Source organism: Sus scrofa, chromosome 1 (assembly GCF_054392235.1).
Source record: "Sus scrofa isolate SSC_HxYL_T2T_F1_AM1 chromosome 1, Sscrofa_HxYL_maternal_Yorkshire_Landrace_v2.0, whole genome shotgun sequence".
Classification (NCBI taxonomy): Eukaryota; Metazoa; Chordata; class Mammalia; order Artiodactyla; family Suidae; genus Sus; species Sus scrofa.
Window position 1 is genome coordinate 283,570,952 of NC_139383.1, and position 17,502 is coordinate 283,588,453.

Consider the following 17,502-nt stretch of genomic DNA (forward strand, 5'->3'; position numbering starts at 1 on the left):
TCTTTTTAGGCGCCTGAGGCATATGGAAGTTTCCAGCCTAGGGGCTGAATCAGAGCTGTAGCTGCCAGCCACAGCCACAGAAACGAGGGATCTGAGCCACGTCTGCGACCTACACCACAGCACACCGCAACGCTGGATCCTTAATCCACTGAGCGAGGTCAGGGATGGAACCTGCGACCTCATGGGTACCAGCTGGATTCGTTACCATGGAGCCACAATGGGAACTCCAAGAGTTTTGTTTTCTTTGTGTTTTTTTAATGATGGGAGACAGTGGTGCACATTTGTGCCATTGGGGATAATCCAGTCCAGAGTGAAGCACTGATGACACAGGAACAGAGCAGAGAACTAGTAGGACAGAGTTGGAGAGACACAGGGGGAAAGGGCATAAGCTGGATGTAGACAGGAGCATCCGGGAGAGGGGACATCCAGGTGTGGGAACAGGTACAGACAGGTGGGTCAGAGTGTGTGCGAGTCCATTTTCTTCTGGCTGCTTCAGTTTTCTCAGTGAAGTAGGCAGGGAAAGGAGGTGTTGAGGTTGAGGCAAGAGAAGCTACGAAAGACTCAAGCAAGTAGGATAGCGCATCAACCAAGGAGAGAGAGGACAACTACCCATCAGCATCAAGGGCCCCGCCCAGATCTCAGTAAAAAGATGAGAAGTCCAAAGGATTAGTCATTGCCGGTAAGGCAGCGCTGGATTACTCGTAAGCTTTTATCAGTTTTTCCCAATAACTACAACTTCAGATACTTTCGTGGATGTAATGAAACAAATGCTAATATTTAAAGTCTCAGGAAAAGTACTTCCCAAGAGACTGCCATCACAGCAGGAATATCACCGCTCTATTTCAAGTTGTGAAACACGATCCCACAATAGGGGAAAGTGGTCGGTGGAACGCTATTAAACATTATCTGAACCTTTAATTATTGGGATCTGGAGTCTTTACCAAGAGCCTCCAATTTTGTTACCTGAATCCTCAGTTCCCTCACAGAGGGTGATGAGAAAGGGCAGGGAGCCAGCTGCTTTTCAGGGGAGAGCAAAGAAAGCACCTGCTCTTCACGAGGTAGAACTGATGGCAGAAGATGGCCATCAACGGAGATGATGACATCTAATGACAAACCCCCAGAGCGAAACAAAACAGTGGACTAAAGCCCCAGGAAAAGGGGGTGTGCGCTAACAGAAAAAGAAGACCACAGACAGAGATAAATCCATTAGGTGAGAGCTTATTTTGGCCAAAGCTGTTACGTAACCCGTGTTCCCACGAAAGACTTTTTACGACTTAATGTTTAAATAATTAACATGAAGCAGCTCATTCTCCAGTCCCAGTTTCAGTTTTAAAAGTCTTCAAGTGCTAATGAGGCTGATATACATGCAGGGCACAATTCATCTGGAATAATATTTATTAATTTTTTATAAATAAAGTTATTTAAGAGTAAAGGCATTATCAAATTATTTATATTTAATAATTTACTTATCTTGAAAGAAATTTATTTATTAATTTTTTTTCCCCACCCATGGCATGTAGAAGTTTTGTGTATGTGTCTTTTTAGGGCCACATCCATGGCATATGGAGGGTCCCAGGCTAGGGGTCAAATGGGAGCATTAGCCGCTGGCCTATGTCACAGCCAGATCTGAGACACGCCTACAACCTACACAGCGGTGTATGGCAATGCTGGATCCTTAACCCACCAAGCGAGGGCAGGGATCAAACCTATGTCCTCATGGATACCAGTCAGATTTGTTTCTGCTGAGCCATGATGGGAACTCCCTATCAATTAAAATTTTAATTCAATATATTTAATACTTTATTTTTACTATTAAATAATTTATTAATAATACATTAAATTTACAGTTTATTGAAATTTATATACATCAATAAAATTTATTTACAAAAACTATTTCACTGAGCAGCACATGGTACATTTATTTTTTACTCACTGGAAACAAAACTTATCATCCATAAAAGAATACTATAAGTACCACTTAGGTTCTTATTTATAAACAACCACCCTATATATAAGAACCCAGAAAAAAAAAAAAAAAAAAAAAGAACCCAGATTCTTTAAAAGACAGATGGCATTCACCTTATCCAGATGGTCTTTGGATTAAAACAAAACGTTTTCTAAACCAAAAGTCATCTAGACATTTCACAAGTCTTAAAACAATCTGCACAAACCAGTTCAACCCATCAAGAAATCATTCATGATTTTGCCACTTCAAGTTTAGTTCTACCAGCAACGTTTAAACGTTTTGGGTAAAAACACAAATTTCTTGGATAGTTTCATCACTGAAGGTGTCCGAAGGGCCTCCACCAGACCTCTCCAATGTTGCTGGAGGGAGCATGAATCCGAAAAGCTCCTGGAAAACTAACTCCATCTACTAAAGCTAAATATACACAACACCTTTGACCCAGGAATTCCACACCTGGGTCTATACTTTATAGCCCCAAATTGGAAACAAGAAATAATCTAGTGACAGCAGATTGGTCAAAACTGTGATTGGAGTGGAGGAGCAATGAGATCCTGCTGTATAGCACTGGGAACCATACCCAGTCACTTGTGATGGAGCATGATGGAGGATGATGCGAGGAAAAGAATATATGTGTGTGTGTGACTGGGTCACTTTGCCGTACCATAGACAATTGACGGAGCACTGTAAACCAACTATAATGGAAAAAAATAAAAATCATTTAAAAAAACGGTGATACATTCATACACCAAAATATTAAACACCAATGAAAAGTACCAGCAAATGCAACAACAGTGAATCCCACAGACATAATGAGGAACAAAGGAAGCCAAATACAAACAGTGCATAATAAATGCTTACATTCGTTAAGGTTTAAAAACAGGCACGACTAATCCAGGCTGTCAGAGATCGGGAGAGTAGTCAACCCCCCCCCCGGGGGGGGGGGGAATGGAAAAGGCCCTGAGGCTGGTAACTTGCTGTTTCTAGACCTGGGTGCTGGTCCTATGGTCGTATTCCCTCTGAAAATTTCTGGCACTGTACACGAGATCGGTGAACTTTTCTGTATGTATGTAATATTTCTTTTTTCTTTCTTTTTTTTTTTTTTTTTTTGGCTACACCCGTGGCATTAAAAAACTCCCTGGCCAGGGATCGAACCTGTGCCACAGCAGCGACCCAAGCTGCTGCAGCGGCAATGCCAGATCCTTAACCAACTGCGCCCCAAGAGAACTCCTACGTTATATTTCAAATTGATAAGTAACACACAGGGAAATCTATTCAATACTCTGTGATAGCCTATATAGGGAAAGAATCTGAAAAAGAAGGGAGATATATATATATAACTGATTCACGTTGCTCTATACCTGCAACGAACACAACATTGTAAATCAACTACACTCCAATAAAAGTTAATTTTTAAGACGTTTTCTGAAAAAACAAAAAAGCTGCTCCAAAATGCAGCAGGCATCCTTTCAAGAAACCAGATTCTAAAAGCATAACTTGATTTGTAGGCTTACTGTCCTAGGAAAATTAATTTTTTATATTTAAAAACAATTGTTTTTATTGAAGAATAAGCTGACGTGAAAGAAGAAATCGTTCAAGGATTATGCATTTATACTACAAAATGAGAATATTGAATTATCCTTACATCCATTCTGCAGTTAACAGCCAGCCTTTCTCAGTATCAACTTACCTGAGTTGCTTTGCATAGCTGAGTTCAATCTCTGTCCTTTCCTTTACGAATTTGATGTATTTCTCAAGAATATCAATTCCCCACTGTGTGTGTTTTTCTAAGTTGTCAAATTGATCCTGTTAAAAAAAAAAAGGTGGGGGAGAGCTTGTAATCTTTCTCTGTGATTAGCATAACTCCAACGAACAAGTCTCTCAACAATATATCAGTACCTAGAAAGCAGTTCTAACATTTTTCATGATTTCAACATTACCAAATTTGGTTTGAAAACTGCCTGAGCTATTGACCTCTGACCCGTCCGTTCACGTTCCCTATTCCTGTTAGAAACGTGGTGTTTGGATACAGTTGATGTCCTGGCGCAAAGCCAAGTGTCCTCTCCAAGACACCACGGACCTCGAGGTGGAACACACACCCGCGACAACTCAGTCAGCACCTTACCCGTTATCTGAGTTAGCATTCAAGTAAGCTCCCTGAAATCGGAGGCGAGGAACGGGGAGGGAGAAAGGTTACAAAATACCTGCTTTCCTCAAACAAATAAAATGACTCATGACTTTTATTCCAACCTCTGAACAGGCATCAAGCCTACACTTTGTGCCAAGAACGGTGCTTAGGGCTGGGGAACCAAAAAGAAGAGAAATATAATCCTGATGTGCGCAGTGCCTGGAGATTCCTGGTCTGGAAGAATGAGAGCAGGTAGGCAAAGACGGTCCACGAATCTGGTGGAATGGCCTGGTGGTGGGTGATGGATCTAGAGAGTCCTGGCCTCATCATGCCGAGCCAGGGTGCCTAGACCCTGGCAGGCACAAGTGAGCCACTGAAGGGCTTGGCAAGGGAGTGGCACAACCATAGCTATGTTTAACATCACCAGCAGCTGGAAGTCAGGGGTGTTCAACAGACCAAAGGAGAGGAAGTGGGAGCAGAAGGAAGGATGTGACCGACCACGAACAGGTAGAATCAGCTAGTCTTTGTGACTGATTAAATGGGAGGCTGGAAGGGATGTGAGGGAGAGGAGGGTTCGAGGGCAACTCCCTGGCTCTGCGTCCCGTGAGCACCCTGGCGGAGGGAAGGGGCAGCAGTTTGGGTGATGTGACATGTTCAGCGAGGGAGTGACATGTCCAGAATCGAGTTGGAAGCACAGACCTACTCAGAGCTCACGGATGGAGGCTGGTGAGCTGGTGGATCTGAAGGACGAGCCTAGGACCAGAAGCCAAAGGTGAAGAGAGGCTTAGCACGACTTCGGGGAAGAGAATTCACAGAGGTGGACGGGTGGCTCCTGAGGGGTAATGGCAATGAATAGAGGATGAGGGTTCTAGCCCAGCTCTGGGACTAGAGAAAGGCCACCAAACATCTCAAGGTTTTAGTCAATTGCCTGCAACATGAAGACAGAAGCCCTGCCTAATATCACCAAACTGTCATTAGGATCATGTAAAATGAAAAAGTGCCAGATCAAATATAAAAACAAAGCCATATACGTGGAGTCCTAAAAAAATGAAAAAAGAAGGCAGTTCCCTAGTGGCCTAATGATTAAGGATTCGGTGTTGTCACTCCTGTGGCTCTCATTTGATCCCTGGCCTGCGAACGTCTGCATGAACTTATTTGCAAAACAGAAATAGGCGCACAGACATAGAAAACAAACTTACGGTCACCAATGGGGGAGGGATAAATTAGGGTTTGGAATTAATATAGACGCTTTACCAAATATAAAGCAGATAACCAGCAAGGACTTCTGTATAGCACAGGGAAGTAGACTCAATACTTTATAATACCCTATACGGGAAAAGAATTGGAAAAAGAATAGATATATGTATGCATGTATAACTGGATCACTGTGCAGGACACCTGGAACTAACACAATACTGTAAATTGACTATACTTCAATTTAAAAAAGTAATTAAAAAAAAAAACAAACCACAAAGCCACAAGGCAATCCCATCCCAGGCATGTGCCATCTCACAGTATACATTCGGCATTGTCCTTCAGCTTATTTTTTAGATCCAGTATCTTCCATTTAAAACCTGTCTTTATGCTTTGATTCTATTTTCCATTCAGAGCAGTGCAAACTGTAAAACATGAGAAACTGTTCTGTATACTTGACTTCTATCAGAAGGGTGGCAGAGCCCAAGACACTTTTTCTGAAATCTGAGAGACCCTCTTCTGAAGAAAAAAACTTCCTCAACCTTATGCCCCCATCCAGGCCTCCAGGACAGTTTGAGAAACCTCAACTGAGGAAATTCGGGGTTTTACATTTAGAAAGAATAAACAAGCTTCTCCTGTAGAGCGCAGGGAACATATCTGATCTCCTGGGATGCCCCATGACAGACAAGAATATCAAAAAGAATGCATAGGAGTTCCTGCTGCAGCACAGCGGGTTAAGGATCCAGAAGTGCCGAAGCTGCGGTGTCAATCACAGCACGGCTCAGGTGTGATCCCTGGCCTGGGAACCTCCATATGCTGTAGTTGCGGCCGAAAAAAGAAAAAAAAATAAAATTAAAATTGAAGAAAAATAAAAAGAACATATACATGTACAGCCGAGTCACTGTGCAGAAACTGGCACAATGTTATAACACAACTATACTTTCATGAAAAAAATTTTAAGATGTTCAGGTTTTATTTTAGTACAATGTTTTCTTTTTTTTTTTGTCTTTTTGCTATTTCTTGGGCCGCTCCCGCAGCATATGGAGGTTCCCAGGCTAGGGGTTGAATCGGAGCTGCGGCCACCAGCCTACGCCAGAGCCACAGCAACGCAGGATCCGAGCCGCGTCTGCAACCTACACCACAGCTCACGGCAACGCTGGATCGCCAACCCACTGAGCAAGGGCAGGGATCGAACCCGCAACCTCATGGTTCCTAGTCGGATTCGTTAACCACTGCGCCACGACGGGAACTCCTATTTTAGTACAATGTTTTCTAATTAAAAGTAATCCCTTAAAATGGTTATCTGTACACCTAGTCATTTTTTTTATCTTCATAACAAATCAGGGATGAATATTTAAGATTTTCATTGATTCTCGGTCCCTCACCATATACCTCACAGACTCCTAGATTTCATTTCCGAATTACTGCTCAAGAAGGTCATTTATTTATGTTATCTACAAGGACAAGGGTTGTGGGGCAAATCATAGTGTAAACAAGACTGGAGATCTCTTTAAACTACTTGAAAGAAAAAAAATATACAAACAGTTCAAGTAATGATTACAATCATTCCTAGTTATTTAGAGCAGGCTTCTTTAGAGCTCTCTGCTAATCGGTAACTCTTTGTTAATAGTTTCACAATGATCCTATTTATTTAAAAATCCTTTGCAGGAGTTCCCGTCGTGGCGCAGTGGTTAACGAATCTGACTAGGAACCATGAGGTTGCAGGTTCGGTCCCTGGCCTTACTCAGTGGGTTAAGGATCCGGCGTTGCCGTGAGCTGTGCTGTAGGTCGCAGAGGTGGCTCGGATCCCACGTTGCTGTGGCTCTGGTGTAGGTTGGCAGCTACGGCTCTGATTCGACCTCTAGCCTGGGAACCTCCATATGCTGCGGGAGCGGCCCAAGAAATGGAAAAAAGACCAAAAAAAAAAATCCTTTTCACACTCTTCCCTCCATTTGAGAGCCCTCTTTCTGTATAATTTCCTATCTTCAGAGCCTTACTATTTTTAGCTATTATAGATATTTCCCTTGAAACCTTGCTAAGACCGTCTGCTCTTAGATTTCTCTTATCCTGCGAACAATGCAACTTCATATTTTTATTATATTACTTTGCAATTCCTTTTAGCCCTAATGTATACAATATCAAGCAACAGCTCTTGAGATCAAAACTCTTTTTTTTTTTTTAATCTACATTTCAGTTGAGTCCACCTTAAAAATTACTGGCCTCAAACCAAACAATATGTTTTCAATCAAGTTATCTGTATGCAAGAACATTCTGCAAGCTATAATAAAGCCCTTACTAAAATAACAGGGTTCAAATAAGATAGAAGATCCTAATAACAAAAAACCTGACTCAGTAACAAATAAACTCGAACTTGCTTGTGAATATAGCATAGTTTTTTTCATGTTATATTAAAACATCTTTGATGAAGCCAAAATACGACTGCTGTCACGTGGACCGCCGTAACATGGACTTTTTTTTGACAGCCGCTAGAAAATTCAAAACAGATGAAAAACTAATCAACTTACATTCTTCACTAAAATGTGGAAAACTTAATGGAAAAAAAAAAAAAAAAACCTCCAAATCTTAAACAGACTCTTTTGTGAGCAAACATTGTAAATGGTGTTTTTTAAAATACCCTTTGCTGGAGTTCCTGCTGTGGTTCAGTGGGTTAAGAATCAGGTTGCTGGGGAGGTGCCGGTTCATTCCCTGGCATGGTGCAGTGGGTTAAGAGATTCAGCAGTGCAGCTCACCAGCAACTTCCTTCCATATGCCATGGGTGCAGCATTTAAAAAAAAAAAAAAATAGCCTTGGCTACTCTGCGGATAGTACCATTATCAAAAATTGAGTCCCTTCCATTATCTGTAAATTATACCTCAATTTGGAGGTATTAAAAAAAAGAGAGGGAAGAAGGGAGGGAGGGAGGGGGAGAGAAAGAGAAATGCCTTCCTTCCTATTTGATGTCACATGACAGTTTTGGAGACTCCTTTGCTCCTCATCAAGGACCCAAAAGAGCTTTTGTTTTTATAGTTACCAATATGTACCCTATATGGTACATATAGTACCAATATGTACTGAAAGATTTAAAACATTTATCTGTTCATTTAAAAAGTCAGCAATAGGAGTTCCATTTGGGACATTTGAGACAGCCAGTTAAAGATGCCGTCACTGAGGCCGCTCACGTCGCTGCTGTAGCCTAGGTTCGAGGCCTGGCTGGGGAGCTTCCACAGGCCATGGGCATAGCCAAAAAAAAGTCAACAGTAAATACATTAAACATTAATTAATGTAAATAGCACGCATTATGTTTTTTTTATTTTTAGGAACTTTACTTTCCCAAACAAAACAAAACAAAAAAAATGAGAAGAGTGGCAGTTTTACATGTCTGCAGATCTCTTTAATGCCTGGCTTAACAGAAGACATTTGGATTCTGATATTCTTCTGCATTCAGTCTGTTGTGAGTCCTTACTTTGATGGAAGTGTATCAAAAAATACAACTTCACACAGACACCAAGCTCCTTTTAGGTAACTGCGATATTCTGATTTGACAACTATGCCCAAACTCGACAAACAGTGGTTTCTTAAAGGCTAGCTGCAATGTGAAATCTGAAACCATAGCACTGAATTTTTCATGCTGCTTACAATAAAATGCACTAGTGTGTCTTGCACTTTGAATGGATCCTGTACCTATGCACGATTGTTCTACACATCGGTCATTTGGAAAATATTTCACCAATATATGCAGATCTTCTAAGTGTTGGCACATTTCAATATAAATATTTTATTGATTGATTGATTGATTGATTGTCTTTTTAGGGCCACACCCACAGCATATGGAGGTTCCCAGGCTAGGGGCCTAATCGGAGCTGTAGCCGTCGGCCTACACCACAGCCACAGCAATGAGGGATCCAAGCCACATCTGCGACCTACATCACAGCAAACAGCAACGCTGGATCCTTAACCCACTGAGCAAGACCAGGGTTCGCACCTGCGTCCTCATGGATGCTAGTCAGATTCGTTTCCGCTGAGCCATGATGGGAACTCCTCAGTAGAAGATATTTTAAAATCACGTGTTTATATCACTACCTAGCTTATCTGATGAGTCTTTAAATATCTGGAAACGCTCAAGCTCACAGTGGTAAGTACACATTTTCCAAAATTCTAATTTCCACTTCTAAGCTGGAATGTTATTTGAGTTCCCATTGTGCTTCTGTGGTAACGAATCTGAATAGTATTCACGAGAATGCATGTTCAATCACGGACCTTGCTCAGTGCGTTAAGGATCCAGTGTTGCCAAGAGCTGTGGTGTAGGTTGCAGATGCAGCTCGGATCCCAAGTTGCTGTGACTGTGGTGTAGGCTGGCAGCTGCAGCACTGCTCTGAACCCTATCTTGGGAACTTCCATATGCCATAGGTGGGGAAAAAAAGGAAAGAGATGTATGATGTAAAAAAAAAAAAATATATATATATATATTTACATATATAAAATATATAAATATATATATGTACATAAAGGTTGAGATACAATAAAATTAATAATGTGTTTGTTTCATCACAGATATTTAAAAATAAAACTGATTTTTTTTTTTAATGGCCGCACCCAGAGCATATGGAAGTTTCTGAGCCAAGAATCAAACCTTAGCCCCAGCTGTGACCCATGCTACAGCTGGAGCAAAGCCAGATCCTTGAACCCACTGCGTTGGGCCAGGGAACGACCCAGTGCCTTTACAGCGAGCCAAGCCCTGCAGTTGGATTCTTCACCACTGCACCATAGCAAGAACTCCTAAAAAAAAAAACTGATTTTTTTTAAAAACAACAAATGGTGGAGTTCCACTGTGGCTCAGCAGGTTAAGAATCCTGCATTGTCACTGCTTTGGCGCAGGTTCCCTGGAACTTTTGCGGCCGCCCAGGGAACTTCCACACGCTGCAAACTGCCCAAAACAAACAAACAACTAATGATGAGGAACAAAATAACTGCTACTGTAATCTGGAGCCTCAGCGGTCACCCCACCACTGATTCTGCATCCCGTGCCCACGCATTGGAAAAGACAGTGTCTTAGGATCATTATGAAAGCAGTTCTGACTTCATGGACTCCACGAGAGGGTTTCTAGACCTCTCCAGAGGACCGGGGACCACCCTTTAGGAACCACTACCATTTGACACATCCTCTAAAATTTCTACTTGGAAGCTTCCTACTCCCAAAGATGAAGAAAGTCAGATAATGGATGACCTAATGGAAAAGGGTTCATTTATAAGTGCCTGCTATATATACACTCAACGAATAACTCCAAAGATGCCAGCGGGACTGCAAATGGATGTGTGCGAGTAGCTGGTTACAGCCCGACAGGTACTGTTCCAGAACCACCTTCCTCCCCCCCGCCCACCGCCAAGCCTCCTCTTGAATTCTCATTGCTCCTTGAATTCCAAACCACCAAAGGATCCTGCCAAGAGCTTCCCGCTAAGAGGGGCTGAGTAAGCGGAACAGATAAATGAGGAAAGGACAACCGTATCAATCACTGTCTGATTGCTGTATTTCACATGTGTTTTTCAGATCTGGTTTTATGTCCTAGACTGGGATTAAGCTCCTTTATACACTGAAGACTGAAGCAAAACAAGCATGATCTCTGGCATCTGTTTGGGTCATTACATCCTCAGAGTTTCTAAAAATCATGAAGTTTAATACAAACAAATTTTGCTTTCCCATATAACTGCAGTAGAAACCCATCCGTCAATGTCAAGCCTGGTCTCTCTGGGTCAGCACATTAGGACTATTTTTTTTTTTCTTTTTGCCTTTTCTAGGGCCGCTCCCGCGGCATATGGAGGTTCCCAGGCTAGGGGTCGAATCGGAGCCGTAGCTGCCAGCCTACACCAGAGCCACAGCAACTCGGGATCCGAGCCTCGTCTGCGACCTACACCACAGCTCACAGCAACGCTGGATCCTTAACCCACTGAACAAGGCCAGGGATCAAACCTGCAACCTCATGGTTCCTAGTCGGATTCATTAACCACTGAGCCATGACGGGAACTCCTATTATGACTATTCTTGTTTCTTCAGTAATACCTCTGAAGCATGACCTTTTTTTCCAAATGATGTAAAAGAGCTAACCCTGGAACTCCATTCAGACAAGCTGTTTAAGATGAAGGGACCCTTGTATTGGGGAAATAACTATTAATAATAACAATAATAATAATAATAAAGAAAACTATTATAAAACCAGGAACAAAGAGAAAAAAAAAAAAAAAAAGATGAGGAGGCTCAAATCAGCCACAAGGAAGTTTTTCTCCAAAGCTGTGGATTCTTTTCTCATATAGATCATCACAGACTATTGGGCAAAGAGTAGGTCAATTGTTAACATGATACTTCCTGTAATCAAAAAATATACTAAAGCAGGAGTTGTCTTTGTGGCTCAGTGGGTTCTCCTTGTGGCCTAAACACCTGATGTTGTCTCGGCGAGCGTGCAGATTTGATCCCTGGCCTTGCTCAGTGGGTCAAGCATCTGGCGTTCCCGCAAGCTGGAGCTCAGATCCGGTGTTGTTGCTGTGGCTGTGGGGGGCCTACAACTGCAGCTCGGATTCGAGCCCTAGGCTGGGGACTCCCATATGCTGCAGGTGTGGCCATAAAAAGAAAAAAAAAAAGTATACTAAAGTGACACATTCAAAATCCCTGGAAAAAGCCAATCTAGTAAGAAACTAAGTTGCTAAAGTTACCTCTGTGTAAACGGCTCGGCATCAGAGAAAGGCCAGCTGTCCTCCAGGTAAACCCCTCCCTTGGCAGCAAGTTATTCAGGGAAGGGAACTGTCCCCTCCCTATCACTGGGGCCACTTCCATCTGGGCTGTCAAACCACTGTTTTAGGATACTGGGATTTTGGATAAATCCACTTTCCTAAGGGCCTGGGCACTTTGAGAAGCAGTGGACCTTAAATGGCTCTATTTCAACAGAATCCCTTGGGATGACGTTACTGGCATTGGCTTCATCTCCTCTTTGAGGGAAAAGGGTCAGAAGGTATAGATTTACACAGAGCAAAGGAAACAACGCCTCCATTTAAAGTGTCTTTTAAAAAATCAATTTGAGTCTGAGTATTTCAGTGGCTGCATCTCCAGGAACAAAAAAAGTTTCCTAAAACTTTATAAACAAAAAAATGTGTCATCCGAAAGTACCACCTGCAGTTCTATTGCTTGCATGTTTAACACAGACTTCGATTCATTTTCACGGACAAATTAAGGCTTTTTCTTCTATATTAGGAGCAGAGATATCCCCAAATAAATGTTTCACATCAAAGTTGTCAAACTGGAAAGTGAGGAAAAACCACTGCCCAAGTGACTTCAATGTCTGCCCAGAGAAAGCATTGATAAAATGGGAAAGGCAGCTTTAGAGGGTTTATTGCAATGGCCAGTTGTTCTGACAATACAAGTAGACGACGATGCCATGCAATCATATCTACACCTGCTGTTTCCGGAATGGGCTCTGCAGTTAAGGGCAGTGTTCTCCTTGGGTTGAAAAGGCATCCTCAAGAAAAGCCTGTGACATAATTGAAAAAATAGAGGCTCTGATATCACAGGGTCATGGTTGGACAGCCAAGTATACAATGGATTTTAATTAGCTAGGGTATTCACACAAAAGGAAAGGTTTTACTGAACTCAGACTCTCTCTAAAAAGCAAGTCTACAATGTGCCATAAAAAACAGGTACAGGGAGTTCCCATTATGGCTCAGCAGGTTAAGAATCCTGCGTTGCCATGAGCTGTGGCATAGGTCACAGAGGCAGCTTGCATCTGGCATTGCTGTGACTGTGGATTTGACCCCTGGCCTGGAAACTTCTACATGCTGCAGGTACTGCCATAAAAAGAAAACAAAAACAAAAGCAGAAACCAAAAGGTACGCATTTAGGTATATTTGCTGTAACAAATCACAACTGAACTCTCTCTTTCTGTTGAGAAGGTGAAAATACTAAAGAATTAGTCCATGTTCACGGTTCTTTCCAGCAACAGCATTGGAAACACGAGAAGTAAAAATGTAAACAGATGAAAATACATGTATGAGTCAAAAAAAAAACAAAAAAAAAAACCCACAAACTTTAGCTGAAGTTTAAGAGGCAACAGCACATGGATGAAGTTAGTGATATAAAGAATGGGGAGGAGTTCCCGTCACGGCACAGCAGAAACAAATCCGACTAGGAACCATGAAGTGGCAGGTTTGATCCCTGGCCTCACTCACTGGGTTAGGGATCTGGCGTTGCTGCAAACTGTGGTGTAGGCCGGCAGCTGTAGCTCCGATTAGACCCCTAGCCTGGGAACCTCCACATGCCGCAGGTGCAGCTCTGAAAAGACAAAAAGAATGTGGAAAGGAGCACAGAATATGAGAAACTGCATTTTGGAATTTTTATAACAATAATTATATTGTGTAAAAAGGGCAACAAGGAGGCTGAAGTTGAATGTGCAACAAATGTAAGGCTCCAAAAGCAGAAGACTAATGAGTGCAGGATGCCCTGGGCCAAATATGATACAATTTTACACTGCAACCCCAAGTGAAAAGAGAAGGTAACAAATGTAACCGTGGAAAAAGCACCAGATTTTTTTTTTCTCTACTGGAGGCAGAGCAGATAAGAGGCAAAGGGAAATTGCTGCAGAACTTATTCTCTTAAGAATACCAATACAACGAGTTCCCGTCATGGTTCAGTGGTTAGGGAATCTGACTAGCATCCATGAGGATGCATGTTTGATCCCTGGCCTCGCTCAGTGAGTTAAGGACCGGCATTGCTGTGAGCTGTTGTGTAACAGCTACCATTCAACCCCTAGCCTGGGAACCTCCATAGGTGTGGCCCTAAAAAGAAAAAAAAAAAGAATACAATACAGGAAGCAGTGACCTTCTGGCGTATGTCAATGTTCTTAGAACACCTTAGTCGCTTTCCATTCCCCCTCTGTTCCTTAGGATATAGCAACAAAAGCAACAAACAAAAACAAACATCTGTAACTGCCCCAAACAGGTTGAATGAAAGATGAAAGAGATAGCAAAGAGTAAGAATTCCAAGGAGAAAACATTTCAAAGAGCACTTACTTTTTTCATTAAAAAACCCCCAAACCCACTAACTTTGTCAATGACCATTTTAACAGTAACCCTCCAGACAGGCATGGTCAAACATCTTAAGTAGAGGAGGAAAAGAATTAAGGATGATGGGGGGGGGAGCGTGGCGCAGGGAGGGATAAATTAGGAGTTGGGGATTAATGGATACACACTACTATATGCAAAGACATAAACGAGGACCTACTGTATAGCACAGGGAACTATACTCAATATCTGGAAATAACCTATAAAAGAAAAGAATTTGAAAAGAAGTATATATACATATTCTAACGCAATATTGTAAATCAACTACAACTAAATACGTTTTAAAAATTAAACATAACAAGGGAGCTCCCGCTGTGGCACAATGGGATCAGCCGCATCTTGGGAGCACTGGGGTTTGATCCTTGGCCCGGCACAGGGGGTTAAGGATCTGGTGTTGCTGTAGATGGGGCTTATTTCGCAACCGTGGCTGGGATCTGAACCCTGGCCCAGAAGCTCCATATGCCAAGGGGTGGCCAAAAATGAAAAAAATAAAATAAAAATAAAAAGAATGAAGAAGCTATGGAGTTCCTGTCGTGGCTTGGTGGTTAATGAATCTGACTAGCACGCATGAGGACGCAGGTTGGACCCCTGGCCTCGCTCAGTGGGTTAAGGTTCCGGTGTTGCCGTGAGCTGTGGTGCAGGTCACAGACGGGGCTCAGATCCTGTGTTACTGTGGCTGCGGTGTAGGCCGGCAGCTACAGCTCCGATTCCACCCCTAGCCTGGGAACCTCCACATGCCACCAGTGCGGCCCTAAAAAAAAAAATGAAGACGCTATAAAGACTCGGTTCAGAAAGCTAGGTCTAGATTGTAACTGTGGTGGGCTAGTTTCTAAACTAGTCAGAGAACAAAATCTTGGTCTTTCCTGGAAAAAATGTTCACAAGAGCAGCTTAGGCACGTCTATAACTACATGATGAACTATGACAAGATGAACATCTTTAGCGCAAACACTTAGAATCATTACTGACTGGCCTCGACCCCGAATGGAATCTCCCCACGCATTTCCTGGCTTCTGAGTATCAGCTCGGATAGTGAATTTTGTTTAAGTATGAATCGGGGAGTTCCCGTCGTGGCGCAGTGGTTAACGAATTCGACTAGGAACCATGAAGTTGTGAGTTCGATCCCTGGCCTCACTCAGTGGGTTAAGGATCCGGCGTTGCTGTGGCTGTGGTGTAGGCCAGCAGCTGTAGCTCCAATTAGACCCCTAGCCTGGGAACTTCCATATGCCACAGGTGCGGCTCTAAAAAGCACACACACACACACAAAAAAAAAAAAAACAGGAAGAATTTTGAAAGCATTCCAAAGACTCACAAAGAGTAAAGTATTTATAAGCTAAATTTTTAATGAAAGGAAAAAGCCAGAGATTTTTAAAGTTTGACTTATTTCTTCTATAAATATTTCCAAGTGTGTGTGTTTGGGGGTGGGGGTGCAAAATATTATAGAAATATTATAGGGAAAAAGTTGTCTAAGCCCTAGTACCCGCAACTTGGTCAACACCAATGAAAAAGGTTATCTGAATTCACAGCAATGAACTCCGTTCTAATTTTAAGAAGGTCAAGCAAACTAAGGTTGTTCCTTTTTTTTTTTTTTTTTTTTTGTCTTTTTCAAGGGGCACACCAATAGCATATGGAGGTTCCCAGGCTAGGGACTGAATCAGAGCTGTAGCTGTCAGCCTACGCCAGAGCCACAGCAACACGGGATCCGAGCCACATCTGCAACCTACACCACAGCTCATGGCAACACCGGATCCTTAACCCACTGAGCGAGGCCAGGGATCGAACTCTCAACCTCATGGTTACTAGTCGCATTCGTTAACCACTGAGCCATAACAGGAACTCCCAGAGGTTGTCCCTTTTTAAGACGAGGGATACCACACCTGAACCCCAGTGCACCATCCAGCATCTGACCCAAAGGACCCATGTAACAGGCTACACTGGACCAGTTGGAAACTCTCTGGATTGCAAATCAACTATACTTCGATAAAATAAAAATAAAATAAACATGTTAAAAAAGAGAGAAACTCTCTGGAAACAGGTGCTGGAGGTAAGAGGTGAAAACTGTCCCCGTGCATGCCAACTTAGGGCAAGAAGCGAGTCTGCAAAAATGAAGAATAAAGCAGAGTTGCCAGACAACGTGACTCCGGGCATTGAAAAGTACTGGCAAGCTTTGCACTGGCTGACTCCAGTCCTTTGGGAGACTGGCCTGTTCTTCCAGCCCCTGGTTCTGTAGCATATCCTTTGGGATAGACCTTCTTGGCTGGCAGTCCAGTATGAGTAGTCACCTGCCACCCACCGTGGGGCTCGAGCAACTCTCCTGTTATAAGGTCACTTTTCCCAGCTCCCTTGCAGCTAGACATGAACTTGTGACATCACCCTGGCTAGTGAGGCAAATAGGATACCTACAGGTGGCCCCTCAGAATCTCCTCCCTAATGAATGCCTCCTCTTCATGACATGGTCAGAGCTGCCTGTGATGCTTAGAACTGCTGACACCCACCTGTAACCACGAGGAGGAAGCATCACTGGGGTGGCAGAAACAAGAGATGGAAAACACCTGGCTCTTTGATGAAATTACTGCAGGTCAACACCAATCCGGAAACATCCCTGCCTCTGGACTCCTTGCAATGTGAGATATTATGTGTCCTAAGCCTCTTCCCTTTGGGTCTTTTGTTACTTTCCATCTAACTCACCCCTGTTTCTTTCCTCATATTGCAAGCTTTCAACCATTTCTTACTGAGCACTGACCACAGGCACTGGAATTATAGTGGAAAACAGTGGAGTCGTAATGGGGGTTAAAATAAAAGAGCAGTGGAGTTCCCATTGTGGCACAGTGGTTAACGAATCTGATTAGGAACATGAGGTTGTGGGTTTGATCCCTGGCCTTGCTCAGTGGGTTGAGGATCTGGCATTGCCATGAGCTGTGGTGTAGGTTGCAGATGCAGCTCAGATCTGGCATTGCTGTGGCTCTGGGCGTAGGCTGGCAGCTACAGCTCGGACTAGACCCCTAGCCTGGGAACCTCCATATGCCGCAGGTGCGGCACTAGAAAAGGCAAAAAGACCCAAAATTTAAAAATAAAATAAAATAAAATGAAAGAGCAGTGGAAGCATGTAAGCAAGGGATT

At 42.8% G+C, this 17,502-nt stretch overlaps 1 protein-coding gene across 36 annotated transcripts in view; it reads right to left on the reverse strand.

Annotated features, from left to right (window-relative positions):
• FNBP1 (formin binding protein 1) overlaps positions 1–17,502 on the reverse strand; it is a 138,851-nt gene that overhangs the window by 86,291 nt on the left and 35,058 nt on the right. For all 36 annotated transcript variants that reach the window (XR_014829143.1, XR_014829144.1, XR_014829139.1 and 33 more), the window contains exon 2: positions 3,654–3,769. Coding sequence is in view for 30 of the 36 variants with exons in the window: in XM_084998766.1 (XP_084854892.1) it covers positions 3,654–3,769 (116 nt within the window). In the remaining 6 variants the exon portion in view is untranslated. The remainder of the gene's footprint in view (positions 1–3,653; positions 3,770–17,502) is intronic.